Source organism: Mesoplodon bidens, assembly GCF_964165515.1.
Source record: "Mesoplodon bidens genome assembly, chromosome: 7".
NCBI classification, from domain to species: domain Eukaryota; kingdom Metazoa; phylum Chordata; class Mammalia; order Artiodactyla; family Ziphiidae; genus Mesoplodon; species Mesoplodon bidens.
Genome location: NC_138164.1, coordinates 38,534,076 through 38,553,101, shown reverse-complemented (window position 1 = coordinate 38,553,101; position 19,026 = coordinate 38,534,076). Strand labels below are relative to the sequence as shown.

At 52.4% G+C, this 19,026-nt stretch overlaps 2 protein-coding genes across 3 annotated transcripts in view; both read left to right on the top strand.

Moving 5' to 3' along the window:
• LOC308619852 (uncharacterized protein) overlaps positions 1-19,026 on the top strand; it is an 811,674-nt gene that overhangs the window by 635,615 nt on the left and 157,033 nt on the right. The gene's annotated exons all lie outside the window — the stretch shown is intronic.
• Positions 1,760-17,984, top strand: LOC308620067 (BCL-6 corepressor-like; the record flags this gene model as incomplete). Its single annotated transcript, XM_081239405.1, has 8 exons — positions 1,760-1,774; positions 2,347-2,676; positions 3,862-4,048; positions 9,442-9,687; positions 10,924-11,105; positions 11,436-11,690; positions 16,568-16,734; positions 17,885-17,984. The coding sequence occupies 5 exons, from the start codon at positions 1,760-1,762 to the stop codon at positions 11,082-11,084; spliced, it is 939 nt and encodes a 312-aa protein (XP_081095531.1). The 3' UTR covers positions 11,085-11,105; positions 11,436-11,690; positions 16,568-16,734; positions 17,885-17,984.

Below are 19,026 nucleotides of genomic sequence, written 5' to 3'. Positions count from 1 at the left end.
TCTGGGTTCTCATCTTTCCTGCATATTTCAAAGGCTGTTCTAAGAATCAATTGACATGACATTATGAAGGCTATTAAGTTCTCTTTATAAATGATGGGTAAGTGATCATTTAATTTGTATGGTATTTTTCCTAGGAGAATACCACCTGATCCCTATATTTACTCAATGTTGAGCCAGTTCCGACTAAGAGCCAGATAATTTAGACTTGACCTCCAGTGAATCTAGTGAGGCTCTGCCATGAGGGAAGGGTCTGTCTTCACAGTAAGCTTATAAAGGAGAGAAGCTGTGCTCCTTGGGTCCTTAGAAGGAATGCGAATGTGTAGAAAGGGGTTTAGAGTAGGAATTAAAAGATTTCTAGGAGAAGGGAGTAGGGTGTGCAGCTCCTGGATAGGGGAGGGGATGAGAGCTTGCACTGGGGCTCCGTAGGAGGAGCTGGGAGTGGGGTGAACACCCTTGGTTCCCACTCTTTGGCATTGAGGGTGCACACTGAACCCAAGGAACCTCTGTGCTGGCAGTGCCTAGCTTGAACAGTGGGTCAGCTGCAGGGATGACAGTGCAACGTGAGCGCCTCACTTTTGACCTGTGTGTGTGTGTGTGTGTGTGTGTGTGTTTCTCGGGTAGGATCCACTGGATCTGCTCCTTGGGATGAGAAAGATAATGACGTGGATGAAGAAGATGAGGAAGATGAGCTGGACCAGTCACAGCACCACGTTCCCATCCAGGACACCTTCCCCTTCCTGAACATCAATGGTGAGTGGGGTGGGGGGTGGGACAGAGGCATGGAGAGGATGTAAGGGGCTTTGATTTTGCAACCGTTGACACCATATCCACCATTGCACTGGGAACAGCGACCAGGCCCTGGGGCCAGGCTGCCAGTCTGTTAGCAAGTAGGAGTCCTAGGCAAAGGAACTCCGTAGGCATAGTTATCGCAGTGGGGTGGCTTCTAGGCAGAGAGAGCATCTTCTGAATCTTACGTGATAATTCAGAGAAATTAAAAAATTAAATTCATTCTCAATCCCGCATACAAATACACAAGCTGTTACAAATTTTGCTGATTTCCTTCAGGCCAAGTGCAGGGATCCTTTTCGTGAATTGTAGGCAAACTCTTCTGCTATTTCCCTCGGTACAAATTTTCTGTCACTGCCTTAACAGCCTCTGCTAAGGCTGTATCGTGGGAAACTTGTGGCTCTACAGCTCTTAATACTAGGCTCTGATAAAATTTCTCTACTAGAGACTTTTATCTTTTTTAAATTAATTAATTAATTAATTAATTTTTTGCGTTACGCGGGCCTCTCACTGTTGTGGCCTCTCCCATTGCGGAGCACAGGCTCCGGACGCGCAGGCTCGGCGGCCATGGCTCACGGGCCCAGCCGCTCCGCGGCATGTGGGATCTTCCCGGACCGGGGCACGAACCCGTGTCCCCTGCATCGGCAGGCGGACTCTCAACCACTGCGCCACCAGGGAAGCCCTATCTTTTTTTTAAATTGACTTTTTGAATTCAGCTTCCCAGGAAAGATGAGTTTAGAGGTTGGAGGGTCCCTGTGAGACAGAGCAGGTCCTGCACCTCCCATTGCACGTTCTGAGGACGCTCAACCACAAGGTGAACTGCTCTTCCACAGCATCTTCCCTTGAACTTTTCACTGACATGCTCCTAGGCATATGACTTGCATTCAGTTGAGTAGCTTTTCACTACTTTTCTAAGTTCCATCTGGCTGCTAGGGTCAAATGAGATACTTTTGCCACCTAGAAAATTTAGTATATGAAGAGGATTCTTGTAGGATTTTGGAGTCCCCTTCCCTAGGTGATGCCCCTTCTTTTGAGAATCAGGAAATGACTCTTACCTGTCTACTTGCCCTCCTTCACTTACCCTGTCATTTATAACCTTGCAACCAAGTGATGAGTAAAGACAACGATCATAGAGCTCTCTCAGGTTAATACTGCCACAGCTACATTCCCACTTGGTGCAATTTTAAGATTTGGACATTTGGAAATGTGAGATCCTTTCCCAAATCTTTGGCTCACTCATTCTGTTATTCTCACCCCTTAAAAGGATGCAACCCATTTCCAGGATCATGATTTCCCTTTTTTTTTTTTTCATGGTTTTTTAAAGCTAATATTGTGTGTCCTTACGTTATGGGCCACCTTGGATCCTTTATGGAAACATGTGAACATATATTAAAAATAAAAAAGTAAAATGTGGCCCTACAGCCACAGCGGGATTTCATTGCCCTGAGAGAGGAGTTGGGGCGCATCAGTGACTTCCACGAAGCCTATACTTTCAAACAGGCTCCGGGCCAGCCAGTTTCCGGCTTAAGCAAGGAGAATGTTCCAGCGGTAACCAACAAGGAGAACCTGGCGACGCCGGTCTCGACTCCATTCCTGGAGCCGACCCTGGGGAGCGACGGCTCTGCGGTTACGTTCGGGAAAACCCAAGAGGATCCCAAACCATTTTGCGTGGGCAGTGCCCCACCGAGTGTGGACGTCACCCCCACCTACACCAAAGACGGAGCTGACGAGGCAGGATCAACCGATGGCAAAGTTCTGAACCCGAAGCCATCTAAGCTGGCAAAGAGAATCGCAAACTCCGCTGGTTACGTGGGTGACCGGTTCAAGTGTGTCGCTACCGGACTGTACGCAGACTCCCGTCAGCTCGGCCGGGAGCAGCGGGCATTGCAGGTGAGCCCCCGCCACCCGAATTTCAGGAGCCTGACCAGTTGTCAGGTTTTTTTAATGTGTGAAGAGGAGGGGGCCGGGGGTATGATAGGGCAGGACACCGGGCTGATTTGGTTAATGAAGCTTAGGATAATTGAAATGTTTGAAATGTGTCCAGTAAGGGGACGTAAGTGGATACTTGAAGTTGTTCTGTAGATTTTAAGCGAACTCCACTCGAATGCTGATAACGGAAGTTTTAATTATTGCGAAGGATGTCTAAAAGACTGCATGACATTTACCTATCAATCGCTTTGATTTCTCTGCCGTTACTGTACGTTAACAAATATACCTAAAAGCGCTGCTTAGAATGCCTTACGTGATACTTGGTGGAGGTGTGTAGCGGGCGCATGTCTGTGAGATTCGTGCAATTTTTTTTTCCACCCAAAAAACAAACAAACAAACAAAACAAAAACACAAACCTTGCTTAAAGGGATCGAGTATGTATTTAACTTGCTAGTGAATGATAGATGTTGTATAGGAATTTCCTTAAGATATTTTACTTTTAATTAAAAGACAAAGCCAAATTGTTTTGCAATGTTAAGAAAAAAATTGGTTTATGCTTATAAAAATGGCTGAAGATGATGAATGGCTAAATGATCCATTGAGTGCCCATTTTAATTACATAGATGGAAGGATTACAAGAGGACAGTATTTTATGTGTACCCGCTGCTTACTGTGAGGTCAGTTCTTCAAATTTTTATTACTAGAATCTTCCATAAACCTTTTGAGTTAAATTTCATTTCCAAATATACAAAGGGAAGTTTGTGGGCCATGGTCGTCTTTATTCATTGTGCATTTGTTTTCTTTTCTGTTGTGTTTTTGTTTCGCTTTCTTTGCGTTGTGTTTTTGTTTTGTTTTATTTACCTTCGAAAGAGAACGTCTGTCTCTATGCCAGAGTGTACGTATGGCTATATATACACACCACATATATCTCTACATACATATGGCTTTACGAAGAAAGAGTGTGTGACTAGTTACACATAGACACTTACATTTTTATCGTTCAATTTTAAAATATCTCAGTTGTATCATAAATTGTGGTTGGTTTTGGGCAAACTTTTCTTTGAAGATACTTTCCTTTAAGGTAAGGGCAGTGAAATAGCTTTGGTGGTAAGGTGTGTCTTTTTTCCATCTCCGTTCTCTTTGTAGCGTTCAGTGATGCGCTTCTCAGAGTTGGAGATGAAAGAGCGAGAAGGTGGCCACCCCACGACCAAAGACTCCGAGGTGCGCAAATTCAGCCCCGCTGACTGGGAAAGGCTGAAAGGAAGTCAGGACAAAAAGCCAAAGTCGGTCGCCCCGGAGGAGGCCATTGCCGACCAGAACGACAGTGAGAGATGTAAGTGAACCCAGGCGGCTCGCGTGTGGTACCACGTCGGTGGGAACGGGGCGCTTCCGCTCCCAGTGCCGAGGGAGGTGAGAGGAAGCAGTACGCTTCCGACGGCCCAGCGTCTGGGTGCTGGCTGTTCGGAGAACGGGCTGCTCTGGCCACCCTTCCCAGCTGTGGATTGCAAGGCTGGTTGTCCTTTGGAGCGTTGCGGCATCCAGGAGTGAAGCACCTATGAAATGCTGTTTCCTGGCACGCGTCTCCTTTTTCCGGAGCAATGCTAGTCCTGTAGTTAGTAATAGTCTGATACAGTAGAGCAGAGGAATGGCAGTGCAGGACCTCCGGCGTAGCAGGTATGTGTTCTGTTCTGTAGCAGGTACGGACACGGGTTTTTGGTAGCAGTGGGATGACACTTGCAGCCAGAGCCAGACCCTCCAGAGTGACAGTCTCCTGTGGGAGGGAGTGGAGGGTACTCGGATTCTCCCTCCAGAGGCAGAGGTTTCCTTCAAGTGCGATGAGGGCTGATGAAGGCCCCAGAGAGATGAGCATCATTGTGTTCTGTGGAGGCTCGTTTGCAGTCATGAGGAGCTGACACCATGCTCCCAGGCCGTGGGATCAGCGAGGCCGTTCTTCCCACCAGACGGGTGTGTTCTGTTCTGGAGGCCGAACTGGAGAGAAAGCTCGTGTTGGCCTCGAGTCACACTCTGCGGTCCCATCGGCTGCTCCCCCACTGGGGTTGACTTCGGGCTTGGCCCTCGAGACTTCCTGGGCGAATGAGATGCGTTGGCAGCAAGTGGAGGTCTTTCTCCCGCTTTCTTCAGTGTGCGTGCTTGTGGCCTGCAGCCTGCTCCGGACCCCAGAAACCTCACCGGTGATGGTGAGTGAGGGCACCTCGGTGAACGTCGAGGACAGGGTGGGCGTGCAATCCTCCTGAGACGGGACAGTCGGGGGTGGTGGGCACGTTTGGGAGGCCCAGGCCCTTGGACCCAGTCGTAGGGTCGGCGTTCGCCCGCACGCTTAGGTCGTGGGTGCCTGATGCAGTTCGGGAGAATTGTGGTCAGCAGCAGCGTGTGCTTCTCTCTGCTGCTTGGAGCACTGCCCTCCCCCAGCTCATCTTTGGGGTCAGACAAAGGCCTGTGGCCAGGGTTCTGGGTAAGCCACACCGGGACCGGTGTGTCCTACGTGGCTCCCGTAGAAGGGGATTTCTGGGGCTAGTCAGTGGCGGCCTTACCCGAGGGATGGGGCTCTTGATGTGCCTGGAGTAGACGATTCCGAGCTGCTCCCCCTCGGGATTGGAATGAAAAACGGAGGGTCCAGGCCACCCTGGACTGAAGCAGCAAGAAGGCCTCCCTCCTTGCCTGTGCTCACAGCTGACACGCAGCCCTTACCCTCCCGAGTGGCCTCATAACTCAGCTCTTGGGGAAGTTTCTCAGAGAGATGTGGTAAAAGTGGGCACGGCCAAGTTCACGGGGATGCACTTTTCTGAGGAGGGGATCTGCCTGTTCTGGGTGGACGGTGAGGGAGGCTGGAGGAAGGAAGCGGGCAGGTAACTGGCCTCGAGTCTTCTCGCCCTTTTCTCCAGCAACGTGGCCAAACCCAGGGTGGCCGCTGCCCTTCACGTCTCAGTGGCCTCACCCCCCCTTCTTCCCAGAGACGTTTCTGTGCGTCCTTCCCAGTCTTTCCTGCTGAGCGTGGAGACGAGAACTCGGTGTGGCTGATGGGGAGCAGGGCCTGAGCCCCAGATGATTCCGAAAGCCCCCTCCCCCCACCGCCTGCCTCCAATCTCAGACCGACCGACGGGTCTCTTCCTGGAGCACCCGGGACATGGCCCAGTGAGCCATGAATGGCCACCATGGGAGGGCAGGAGAAGGGTTGGGGAAGGTGAGGGGCTCCGTTTGAAAGGTTGGGGCAATGGAGGTGGGTTCCCCACCCACCCTCTGTCTTGTAGAGACGTGGGGTTTGTAAATAGCTGGTCAGGAAAGGTGACCTGAAGGGGCCACTGTTCTTACTGCGGCCTCCACATCCAAGGCACAGCAGGTGTTCATTCCATTCAGCTGGATATAAATGGGCCTTCTTGTTCTTGGGCCATCATGTCTTGAGCTGATATGGGCTCAGGTCCTTCTCATGGGTGTCCGTGTGGCCGAGAGCCGAGCTGTGAGCACATGGGAGCTGGGGCGGGGATTTGGGGCGGGCAGGGGTCCCAGAGAGGGTCCAGGACGCCTTCAAGATGCCTTCCCCCTTCTGAGGCAGCCCCTACCCATGGAGGGCCCAGGAGCTTCTAAGATGGTGGGTGCTGTTTGCGCAGCCCTGGTTGTCCTGGTGCGGGTGCATCTTGTTGCTAGGGGCTTGTTTAAAAAAGAAATTAACTTGAAAACACAGTGGCCGAGATACTCATTTATTCTTTATGATCACATGGGTGGCTGAGTGAAATTTTTATTTTGGAAGTTCACCAAATGAGTTTGGAGGTTCCTCAGACTTGGAAGTTCATCACTAGGAACCCTCAGTGGCATTTGAAGATGGGGCGGGGCAAGGAGGCATTGGTCCCTTCCTTCTCAAACTTGGAGTAACCATCTCCCTTGCCAGCCACTTGGCTGGGACAGGCCTAGGACCTGCTCAGTGGCAGTGCCTGGCCAGGAGCTGGAGGAAGCCTCAGTCGAGGGGCTTCATGAAACTTCTTTGCTCAGGGAACTTCTCTTCCAGCTGAGCACCTGCATGTTTGTAAACTACTTTGGAACAGAGAACCCCTGCACTCCTTGTGTAGCGGGTGTAACTTTGAACAAGGTTAGCCCTGACTGGAGGTGGTATTATAGTTAAGCTACAGAGAAGGGGATTTTAATCCTGGGGAGCCTTCCAGCGACTCAGAACCCTCTCACCTTGTTTAGGCCTCACTGGGCATGGCTCAACAGTGGTGAGGGTGCTTTGCTGCCACAGTGACTTGTAAATGTTGCTGTGGTGATGCTTCTGTGAGGTGATGCTATGGTACAACCATAATGAATTTGGGATATATGTGCTGTGAGTAATAGGACCATGCTGCAGGGACCACGTTCACATCTTGCTTAGACTGGGTGACCAAGGGCACATGGCTTCCCACTTTCAGAAGGGCCAAAAGTAGCAATGAGGGCAAAGCCTGATGGTTAGGATCCCCGTGTATCTATTTATCTCCCCATCTCCTTTGTCCTCAAGGGTCATCCTCCTGTGGGTCGTGGTTAGAACAGTCTTTGAGAAGCTCCAAGTGACACGGAGCCTCTACCCCATAGCTGGTGGCCATGGGCATCTTGGGCAGTCGGGGTGGGTGTCCTTCAGGGTTATTACTGGCCTGGGTAAGGTCACACTAGTGTAAGGTCTTGGGGGGCCTTAGCTGAGGGGAATTGAGATCTTTGCCCTAAAAGGCTCCGGGGTTGGGGGAAGGGTGGATGGACCTAGTTTGGGAAAAGAAATTTTCAAATTGGACATGGGGGTTCTTAAGGTAGCCCTTCCATTCCTCCATGGATCCCCTCCCACGGAGCTTTTAGGGAAGGCTGATTGGACCAGATTGGACCAGAGAAGTCCAATGGTGTAACCAGCAGGGCTCACCTCTTAAAATTTCCTACATTTCAGGCCTGAGATTCAGGCTGGTCTGAAAGTCTTGGCATCTTTTGGTTAAAGGGATTTTTCCAGCCTTTCTCTATGCTGAGCCCGGCCCGTGATTATGAAGCCCACCCTGGAGGGAGGCTAGCAGTAACATTCCCACTTTGCAAGTGAAGGGGGCCGAGTTGTAAAGCAGCGCCATTCCTGCCCGAGTGTTTAAGAGGGTCACAGAGCAGCCCGAGTGAGAGTTGCAGCACGCCGTCTTCACCGGGCCTGCGGTAGCCTGGGCTGCATCACCCGTAAGCACAGGCCAGGAGTTTGGGGTTTCTCCTGCTGCCATGACAGGAGACCCTCGCGGTTGGGGTGATTCCACCATTCCGGCAAGAGTAGATGGGGATCTCTCCCACCTTGGGATACCCTTGGAGAAAAGCTAAGTGTGTTCCACCATTGAGAACACAGGTCAGGCTAGCCCAGGCCAGGGTGAGGTTCATCCCCACAACTGGCTGCCATTAAATGCTGGGAATGCCCCCAAGAGAGGCTGATCAGGGGACCAGCCGGCTGGGCAGAAGTAGGAGTGATACTTGCAGTGGTCTAGGGAGAGGAGGAGGAATGCGAGCAGCATGTGAGGGGTGTGTCCATGATTTCATCTAGAAAAACGGGCTGTGGGAGCTTAGCTCAGGTGTTAACGAAATACCAAACTCATACACCCACCCCCACCCCTGGCCGGTGATGGACACAGGGTCATCTTCGGGGAACTCTTTAACAGCACAGTGATCATTATGGAATTATTTGTGTGTTAGAAACAATGTGACTAGCAAAGCAGTTGAACTGTTTCTTTGGCTAGAGCAAAAGTGAGGAGTGATGTTAGGCTGGGGTGATTGGAGGAAAAGCCCCAAGTGGATGCTAGATTGAGCAGGGGGGCAGGAGCAACACAGGCGGAGCTGGGGTGTGAGCAATTCAGCCCTGCCCGCCGCCCCCCCACCCCCACCCCCCATGAATGGAGTTGGAGTCTTGTCTTTGAAATGTCCTTAGATGCTTGTTGCCTGGGAAGGAAGGCGTGGAGACGTGCCAGGTGGGTGACTGGTGTCACTGAAGGCCTTCTTCCTAGACAGGAAATAGGAGAAGCCCCTCGATGGCAGTGAAATGCTTTTCCCCCCACGGGTGTGGAAAGAGGACAGACGGACTTGTAGCAGTCTGGTTGAGTCCTTTGAAATTGCCCTTGACCCTTGTGTGTGCACCAGGAAGCCTTTCCTTTCCCTTTGCCAGGCTCCTCTTGCCTTGGTCTCCCCAGCTTCCTAGCCTTCCACCATTCTTTCCCTACCCTTTTTCTTCACCCTCGCCCCTGCTGACCCAAGTGAACATTGGTGCTATGTCTGTGTAGATGGCAGTTGGGGGCTATTTGGTCTCTTGATGACATCAGCCTTTTTTGTTTACTAGCAGTTGTTTCCATAGTCATTTGTAGCTCCGCCCTGATTGGTTGGATCTTACTGTGAGGTCACTCACCCCCCCCCCTGTTAACAGTAAGCCACCTTGGAGAGTTAAGCAGTTAGGGAGTGATCTCACATGCCTATAGACGGATGGTGTAGATGCCTCACCTTGACCCTTGAAGGATGGATTGTGAGTGGGCTACACGCCTCATTTTCTGCTTTCTTTGCTGGTTGTGTTCAGCTGTCCTTCCTTTGGGACGTCTTTCTGAGAGTTTTGTGCTTCCAGCGTGTGAGGCCCCTGGTCTCCAAAGGGGGGTGGTCTGTTGGTAGCAGATTGCCTTGGGCATGGGGGTCCTGCCTGCTCCTGGTGACCTTTGTTCCCTCCTTTCCGGGTTGTCTCCCCTCCCCTAGGGGAGTGTTATGATGGAAGCAAACCTGACCGCTTTGAAGCCCCAGAAGACAGTGATCTTCCTGAGGACATGGACACGGAGCCCCCCAGAGAGTCCCCCGCCGACCAGGTGGCCCCGGACGCGTCACGCAGCCCCACCCTCCGGCTGAACAGAAAGCGCAAGGTGTCTGGCACTAGGAACCACACTGAGACCACTGTGCTCCCGGAGGACTCTCTGCTGAAAGCCAAGCGGAGACGGGTCTGCAAAGGTGAGCTCGATTTCGCTTCGGGCCCGCAGGGCACCCTTCGGAAGTCCTGGAGCGGAGCAGTGGAAAGTTCCAGTCCCACCCTGGAGCCCTGGGGGGAGCCACTCACACCTCCCCACCCCCCACCCCCCCCAAAGCGAGGTGCCGGGGCTGGAGCCCAAAGGTGGCCAAAGGCAAATAGGCCCCCTCCCGAGACTTGGTGACAAGTTCCAGCCAACACAGTGACCACACCCCTCCCCTCCCCCACCCCGTTAGTGATGTGTAAGACAGTTTGTTCCCCCCCCCGCCCTGGGGGGCTTCTTCATTAATTTGTAGTTATTTCTCCATTAGCTGAATGGCCTGAGAGGGAAATGACAAACAGTTCCTCTAACCGCTTAGTAGAGCCACATTATAGTGAGCTGACCAACCTGAGGTGTGCATTGAATTAACAGGGCTCCATCCCAGAAAGCAGCGCCGCTTGCTGCACCTTAGAGGACGTCGGGAGCAGAGAGCAAACCTGGCCGGCAGGGCAGGAAGGAAGTGACCCAGGCGGTTCAGCCTGCGGTCACCCCCCAGGGCAATAGCATCTCCGAAGAGAAACCTGGCAGGAAAAGGGCAGAGGCCAAAAGCAACAGCAGCTGGTTGGAGGAGTCCCTTAAATGCAGTGACAATGAACAAGGTACGCACGGGGCGGGGGGCGCTCCTGGAGGGTGGATCACCCGCCCTCTGTGGGAAACGGCCCTGGAGGGGACCTGAGCGCCATCCAAGTTGACAAGAGTAGCGTGTGGCGAGCGGGGAGTTTTCTTCCTGAGGTCCTTTCAGCCTGCACACTTCCTTATGGAATGGACAGTGAGGCGGGAGCTCGACTTCCTGGGCTGCTCCTCATCACCCAGCCCGCGGCTGGGCAGGAAGGGAAGTCTTGGGTGACCCCGGGCGCTTGTCAGTGCCCTCATTCCAGCCTCAGGCTGTCCCCAGTCGCCCTGTCCCGAGCACCCAGGCCCCACACGGGTGGGGACGGGAGCGCACGAAGGGCTGGCTTCTGCCCTCTCTTGCGGCCCTTTGAAGCGACTTGCCATTTGGCGTTTCGTGGATTAGCCTATTTGCCGGTTGAATGTGGGATAATTAAAATATTAGCGCTTTGAAAACATAATTGGTATATCTTTAAAAACTGAAGCTGCTCCAACGATCAGTGCTAACAATGGGCTTTTCTTTCCTCACCGGCTACAACTGTGTAACGCCCGCTGCTTCTCCCCCTGACAGATGTGCTGTGCATGGACGAAGAAATGGATCGGCAGCCTTCGCCCCTGCCGCAGCAATACACCGACAACAGCGAGAAACCATCCGGGAAGCGACCGTGCAAAACCAAGCATTTGATCCCTCAGGAGCCCAGGCGGGGCTTGCCGCTGCCAGGGGACTCCTAGGTGGACAATGCGGATGGCAAGGTACCTCTTGCCCCTGGCTCTCCCCCGCCCCCCGGGCCCATGCAGGCACATCCCACCTGCCTACTTCTCTGCTTCTGGGGACAAAGCTTTCCTTTTCCTGAACCCCTCCCCCCAAAACGTCCCTGCCCCTTCCTAGGGGACCTGTCTCCTGGGTGGTGGTGAAGTTTCCAGCTAGTAAAAATGCAGCCCCTTCCTCGCGCCCCGCCTCCCCCAGACAGAGAGGAGGAAAAGTGCTTTCCTCCACTCAGGTTTGTAACTCAGGGAGGAGGCGAACCAGGCGGGTGGTGGAAGGACAGCCTGAAATGTGTGCGCTGCCTGGTTTCGTGATAGGTGACCATCCGGAGATTTTGAAAGCGGCCTGAGCCCAGTTCTGACTATGATCTTTCGCCGGCCAAGCAGGACCAGAAGCCCTTGGACTGTTTGCAGCAATTGTTACCAGCTTCCCAGGCCTCGCAGCTGACATGGTCAAGCTCCCCTCCAGAGACCACCCAGTCCCGCCGGATGCCACCGGAAGCGCGGAGACTTATTGTCAATAAGAACGCGAGCGACACCCTCCTACAGCAGGCCTCCCGGCTTGGCTACGAGGTGAGCATCCTTGTGGGTGCCCCGGATCAGGATCCACCGGCTGCTGCTCCTTGGGTGGGGGACACACTGGCTGGGGATGGGGGGCGTGTCTCAGAGCCCAGCCCCCTCCACGTGGCAGGCTGGGCTGGGTGTTCCAGCAGGGTGTTTGCGTTGGCCCCGATCACACTGCGGGCTCTTTGGTGGCTTGTTCAGTCGTGGTGTGAAAAGAAAGGCAGGCCTCTCTGATGTTCCGTTCCCGTTCAGGCAGGCAGGCTGCTTCGGCCAGTCTGGCTCACTTATCTCTGATATAAAATCTGACCTAACCCAGGGCTTGGCGACCAGGGGAATTTTAATGAGCCCTTTTGGATTCTGAATAGCAAGAAGGAGAGTAGTTATTAGCTCTACTAACTTGTGCTGTTTGGGGCAGAGTGATGCCCCTGTGGGGTAGCGGGTGGGAAGTGTCTGTGCAGAGTAGGGGTGGGAGTGGGGCAGACCTGAGCAGTCTCTTTCTGAGAGGGCACGGGAGCCGAGGGCGGATGGGCGGGGAGCAGGGGTTGAGCCTTGCACAAAACTCCCTGTCCACACTGCTGTATCCCAACCCAGCACGGCTGATGACAGTGATGGCCTCTATTGCTAGAGCAACATAGAAAGATAGCTGATATCTGCCTAAGCCTGTGTGATCTGTAGTAACTCCTTTCACCCTGTTAACACCTTCACTTGGGAGTAACGCGTACTAGCCCACTCTCGGATGAGGAAACTGAGCCTCAGAGGGGTTAGCTGATACCCGTACAGGTAGCAATCCAGCAGTGCTCCAGAGCCCACCACGCTCCTCAGCAAGACTGGCTCACACTGGAATTGCCCTTTTGACAGTTCAAAACCTCTGTGAGACAGATGACTCTCTCTGCCCTGTGCAGTTCCCCCACCATACTTGTCAGTAGCAATTGTGATGTAATAGCCCACAGGGCAAAGGCATTTTTCTGTGCTGGCATCAGCCCTCTGGGAGTTGAATGGTGACAGTAAAACGCGGTGCAGCAGGCTGAGCGTGGAGGTGTGGCTGAGCACTGGGGTGGCAGGACCCAGGCTGGCCCGGAGCCCTGGCGCCCACACCCTCAGCCAGCTCTGTGCCCCTGTCCCCCGTCTCCCGTCGTGTCCCCCCACCCCGGTCCATAGTGCCGTGAGCCCTTGGAAGTGTGCCTGCCTTGGCCCTAAGGCATGACTGTGGGTGGGAAGTTGGAAGCACTAGGGCTATGCTTAGTTTGGGGGTGTTTTTTGTTGTTGTTGTGGGTTGAATGTGCTGTTGTTTATATCTACACGTCTCTTGGAGACCTCTCCATTAGCTAGAGAGCACTTTCTGGTAATTAGCGCAGTACTTGCAGGTGAAGTCCAAGGAGCACCCAGTTGGTTTCCCAAGAGCTGAGAGCGGGCGCCTAGGAGGACAGAGCAGATGTTGCACATAGTGTTGAGCTAGACCCCCCGTGGTTGAGAAAATGGTCTCCTTGCTTCCAGCAAACGCTGGAGGTGGGGGGGAGACCCCTAACCCCAACTTTTGGGTTAGGGTTGAGAAAGTAGACTCCCGCTTCCAGCAAATGCTGGAGATGGGGGGGCGGGGTGCTGCTGCACCCGCCATGGAGGGCGGGGCTCCGAGCCCCACCTGTGAACTTGGCATCATTTCCAGCAGCCTCCCTTTGGGACCAGAGACGTCAAAAGACCCTCGTTGGTCCTCTAAGACAGTTTCCATTTTGGTTTGGTGGCTCTGAGGCCTGGACCAAGGGGCACTGGATCCATCCTTTTTTAGGCTACCTGGCCTTTGATTGCACAGGAAGCCTTGGGAATGTTTACGGTCGGATTTGTTTTTTTCTTCAAATGTAAATTTCAATATGTAGATTCCACAGATCACCAGTGTTGATGCTGAACATTGTGACAAGTAGATGAACGCTTTCAACTTTGAATCCAACTTTCTGGGATTTCTCTGGGCAGAATTTTAAATGTTGGGATGATGGCCCAGTTGGGAGATGTGGCAGCTTCAACCTTTTCAAATTGAAGGACAGTTTGCTTAAGCAGATAAGGGTGTGGTTTGGGAGGGTTTTCCTGAAGTTTTGTCTTCAGCATTCTTGGTTATTTTCTTCTGCTTAGCCAAAGATACCATGTGCAGTATAAAGGCTGTCTGAGCTTTATGTCATGATAATGTGGTTCTGGAAGTTTAGAAACACACTCTGGCTTCAGATCCGCGTTAAATAGATCACTTACGTGGCCAAAGACCTCAAACCTTTCCCTCCTGGGAAAAAGGCTTCTATTTCTTAGGCTAAAACGCCCATGTGCAACCACATGCTTGTGCCTTTAGCGGTGATGGTTAAATTTTCTATGAATTGAATAAGTCATGTTTTTTAAAAAGTTAATGAGGCATTTAATTAACTCACAACGTCGGGCTTATGGCCTTTATGGTTACATTTTGCGGGTAATGGCATTCGGCTTATAGCCGCTGAACAGAGAGCTGTCCGACAAAAGCAGTTTGACTTTGCTTGGGAATGGCTGGGCTGCCCTTCAGACACTCCCGTTTATTTCTAGCGGAGAAAATAGACCAAGGAATGTGTTGTGTCGACAGACTCGCCCCGCCTCTTCACCTTTCAGTTAGAGAAAGTGCTGGTGGCGCGGTTGCCATCCATTTAGAGGCCATCACCCTCCTAGCTAGGAGAGTGTAGTTAGCCCACTTGACCCCCAACAGAGAAGGCCTGTGGGATGCTCGTCACAGCTGGATTGCATCCCTCTAACTGGGGCCCTCTTGGGCCTTTTGAATCTTCCCAGCTGACCAGGTACCAAAGACCTGAGTTTTAGGTCTAGTACTTCATGTTAATTGAACTTGGGGTTTAATATCTCTGGGCCTCAGTTTCCAAGTGTTGAATGAGGATAGTACTACCTTCCTTTCCTGCTATCTCCTGGGTTCCTGTGGGTGACAGAAGACGTCCTCATCTGGGGAAATGAGAAGCACTGTGTAAACAGTGGGATCAAGGTGGTTGAGTTAGGACAGCCCGTGGCAAAAAGTCTGACCTGGCCGTGGGGCTACTTCTGCCTTTGCTGCCATCTTCCAGGAGAAGAGAGTTGACTTACCCACCAGCTTGGACGGCCTTTCATTTCTAGGTACCCTTGAATCTGCCCTAGTAGTGATGAAGGTTTCCAGGTGAAGGCCATGATTGTCACAGCAAATAAACCCTGGGTTGAGTAAATTGATGTGTGCACAGCAGTTGGTGGCGTTCAGAGCTGATCCCAGAGCCACGTGACAGGGCCTCTCCCTGGCTGGGGCACACAACTCATTAGCTTGCAGCCGTCCACTCAAGTCTGGCTAGTGAGGGCCTGCTAAAAGAGCAGCAGCTTCATGCGGTATCCTGGATACCAGGGCTCGGGGCAGGTGGCCTGGGAGCCCAGAGGATTGTGGGCTTTCTGGCAGGTTGGGATGTAAATGGAGAAACGCATTCGTGGGTGTGCCTTTTCTCTTCCTCCTCTTGTTTTGGAAGGGAGCTGCTGCAGTGACCTGAAGTAACAGGGCCCCGATGGCCAGGTTTACCAGCATGCCCCATTAGGTTCACGTGGTAAGCAAATGGAACATTCTAGTTTGCTCCCAAGTGAGTGGTCACCTTTGATTGGCGTGTCCTCCAAAGGGCATAAAAGGTTTTACAGAACCCATCTCGCACTTATGGGCGGCTAGAATGATCCCCGTTTTAGGTTTAACAGATGAGTTACCTGAGAGATGTCACAAGGAGGCCTGTTCTGACCCCATCGCATCCCCCCTTACCCAGCAGACCATGTGTTGGGCCACATGCACGTTCTGCCTACTCCCAGCTCTCAGAACCTGACGGCTCTCTGCTGGGCACGACTTACCCAGTATAAACAGTATAATGTGTTTTCTGGTGGCAAATGCTTTCGATGTGTCTGAAAACTTTCTTAAGGTAATAAAACATTGAATAAGTTCCTGCTCTGCTTACTGGGAGTGGTTCATATTAATATTTTAACAAGCCAAAGAAATAAGGTTAATAACAGTGATTCTAATGCACAGTGTTGACACAGAACATCTCCGGGGGCGGGGGTGAATGTTTTATTTGATTCTTGAAATGTGGAGGTTGCAGCCTGTGGTGTATCAGGTTCTTGTCATTAACTTGAGTAAATATGAGAATATTAGACTGATTCTCCCCTGAGAGGGTGGAGTGAGGCAAAATAGAGGGTGGGGTTATTGGAGGCATTTTGTGTCATTCCTCGAGGATGGAGGGAGAGAGCTTCTCTTTAACTCTACTTAACGTACAGACAAGAGCATCTGAGGCCCAGGTTCTTATTTGGGGTCTTAACAGGGGGCGCAAGGATGTATCTGACCTGTGTGTCCCTGCTTCTCTAAGCTGGGGAATGTTCTCTGGCTGATTTAAGCTCTCTTTAAGTGTTGGTCATCCATACTTTTATCTAAACTTGTGTTATCGTCCACTGCCACTGACTGAACAGACCCATCAAGTGAGAATGGTCTGTGCTTGGCAATGTGTCATCTAAGATGTTAGCAGCCGTGACACCTCTGTACTGGTCACGTCGGCCCCTGGGCTGAGGGCTTTCATCGCTATCCGAATGCGTCCTCTCAGCAGCCCTGTGGAAGCTTGGAGAAGTTCAAGGGTACCTTGCCCATGGCCAGGCCACTGGTGCAGCAGAGCCTTAGACAACACTGTCTGCATCTCCAAGCGCTTCTCACGCACTCTCACCCCCCACCAGGATGCCTGCCGCCTGCCCGCGCTATGTTGGGCTTTTGGCCCCAAGGATGTATGCCTTTGAAAGTGGGCACCGCCAAGCTATGGGGAGGTCACCCTTACAAGGTTCACTGTATGGTTGTCTGATGGTATCTCCTCTCCTCTCCTCTCCTCTCCCCGTAGGAAGTGGTCTTGTACTGCCTGGAGAACAAGATTTGTGATGTGAACCACCACGACAACGCGGGTTACTGTGCCCTGCACGAGGCTTGTGCAAGAGGTTGGCTCAACATCGTACGACACCTCCTTGAATATGGCGCCGATGTCAACTGCAGTGCCCAGGATGGAACCGGGTCAGTGGCGGTCTTGCTCTTGGCCTGGCCCTGCTGGGGCATAGGCAGTGGTTCTCAGGGTGTGCGGGGAACCCCAGAAGGAAAGATGGAGAGTGAGTGCCATGTAAGCACACTGATGGCGGAGTCCTCTAGAATGGAATCGGACAGATCTTTCTGGCAAATTTACATAGAACTTTAAAACTCTGTGACACTCTTATGGACAGAAGTCCCTGAAAATGTTGAGCCTGCATGAATAATCAGGGGTGTTCTCTTTTAAGACCCTGGACTCTTCACCAGCGTCTGTTGAATCTCACTCTTGAACATATATGTGAGTTGAAAGTTGCAGGAGTACAGACAGGTCCAGTGGCAACTGGCTTGATAGGACCTGCCGTGTCCACCCACATCCCCGGGCCTGGCCCCCACTCTGTCCTTGACCTCGGTTTATTGGCCAGAGGCCCAGGTCTGAGTCAGCCCAATCATCTTCCTGGTTGTACCTGGGATGCCACCACGAGGCAGGGCACTGGGGCTTTCCTGACGGTCATAACATTAGCAAAACCGTAAGGTATTTGGTGGTTCGTGGTTTCCAAATCGCCTCCTTTCTGGATGGGACTGTGGACAGTGTTCCTGACCCCAGCGGACACGGGCAGGAGGACTCTGTATCCTCCTGAGAACTCGCCCTGCCTGTCGACTGCTTCTGGGCGAGAGGGTTGATCACTCATCTCCAAGTTGGTTTCAGGAGAGGTTCCACTTTGCCCCCAGTTTCTTTGACAAACTGCACATTTTGGGTTTTGTTTGTAATGGTATAACAATGGCTTGTCGTATCTGCTTCCGTGATGCTGGGATTCTTCCCCCCACCCCGCCGTACGTTACCTTCTCATACTCTGTCACTATTTAAGTTCATTGGAAACGTTTTCATCTAGGCCTGAGTTCCTCCTTGGGCCATGCATTAAGAGAGATTTGCATTGAAGAATTAGGCCTGAGATGGTCCCTTCACCTGTCCCGTGAAGGGTTATGTGTTGAAATAACAGAGTAATTTGTCGCAGCGACTGTACACTCACCTCCTCGGTGAAATAGCGCGCCTACGAGGCTTGGCCGCACACGCTCGATTTTGCCCCGTGTCCTTAGAAGCAAGCGTCGCGTGCACAGGTGTAATCCCCCGCACCTCTCCTAGGCCTCTCCACGATGCTGTCAAGAATGATCATCTCGAAATTGTCCGCTTGCTCCTCTCCTACGGTGCTGATCCTACCCTGGCTACGTACTCAGGTAGAACCATCAAGAATGAACCACAGCGAACTTCTGGAGAAGTTCTTAACAGGTACGGCAGAGGTCAAGACACGGTCTTGTTCAAGCATCTAGACGGTGACTTCACAGCCTTTCACCTGGGTTCCCCCTACCCCCACCCCCCATTTACTCTAAGTGACCCTTTACTGGGAAAAGCGGCCCAATGTTAGTCTGTCAAAGAAGAGATACATACTTTGAGTTTTGCGAGGTGGGGGGCTGGAAAACTCTTAGCTAGCCAGGCTAGCTTTTGTTTGGCAGGCTGGGGCGGTGAGGCGGGCAGTCCCTCAGGAAGGCGGGTGGACGCGTGGGGAGGTTTCAGTCAGATACCTGGAGGCGTGTGCAGTGGGACTTGTCAGGAGGTGACACCAGCCCCAGCGTGAGATGTTCCCGAACTCCAGCAGCATTTGCCTCTTACCAGCAGGCGTTATCTTGTTTCTCTCTCTCTCTCTCTCTCCCCCTCTCTCTCCACACTGTTGAAATAACTTGCAGGCTCCTGACGACGGTAACCCCGGTTGCTCTTCGGAGTTCTCTGGCAGCTCTGTGTGTGGTGAGCAGCCTTGTTCGTTTCAGTTGGGCTTGTGGGGGTGGGGGTAGGGGTGGGGGTGGTGCTGTGAGCAGGGCTTGCTTGGGAAAGAATTTTTCCAGAGTCCTTTTAGGAGAACAGCTGGAATCTTGCTCCAGCTTACTGACCTCTCTCTTGTTTGCCCCCCCGGTTAGAACCAGATGATGAAAGTGGTTACGATGTTTTAGCAAATCCCCCAGGACAGGAGGACCAGGATGACAGCAACGAGGCCTATGGTAACCTATTGGAGTTTGAATTTTCCGAAGACCCCGTTTTGCCGTGTTATAACGTCCAGGTGTCCGTCGCTCAGGGGTGAGCGTGGCCAGCGTGTGGTCGAGAGCCAGCCCAGCTGCTCTGTGGGGTGGCAGGAGTTAGAAATCCCCTTCAGCAGATGAGGGTGGATGGGTTGGGGGGTGAGTGAATTCCTCACCAAGTGTCCACCGACCTCACATAATGCAGTGGAACTTTTC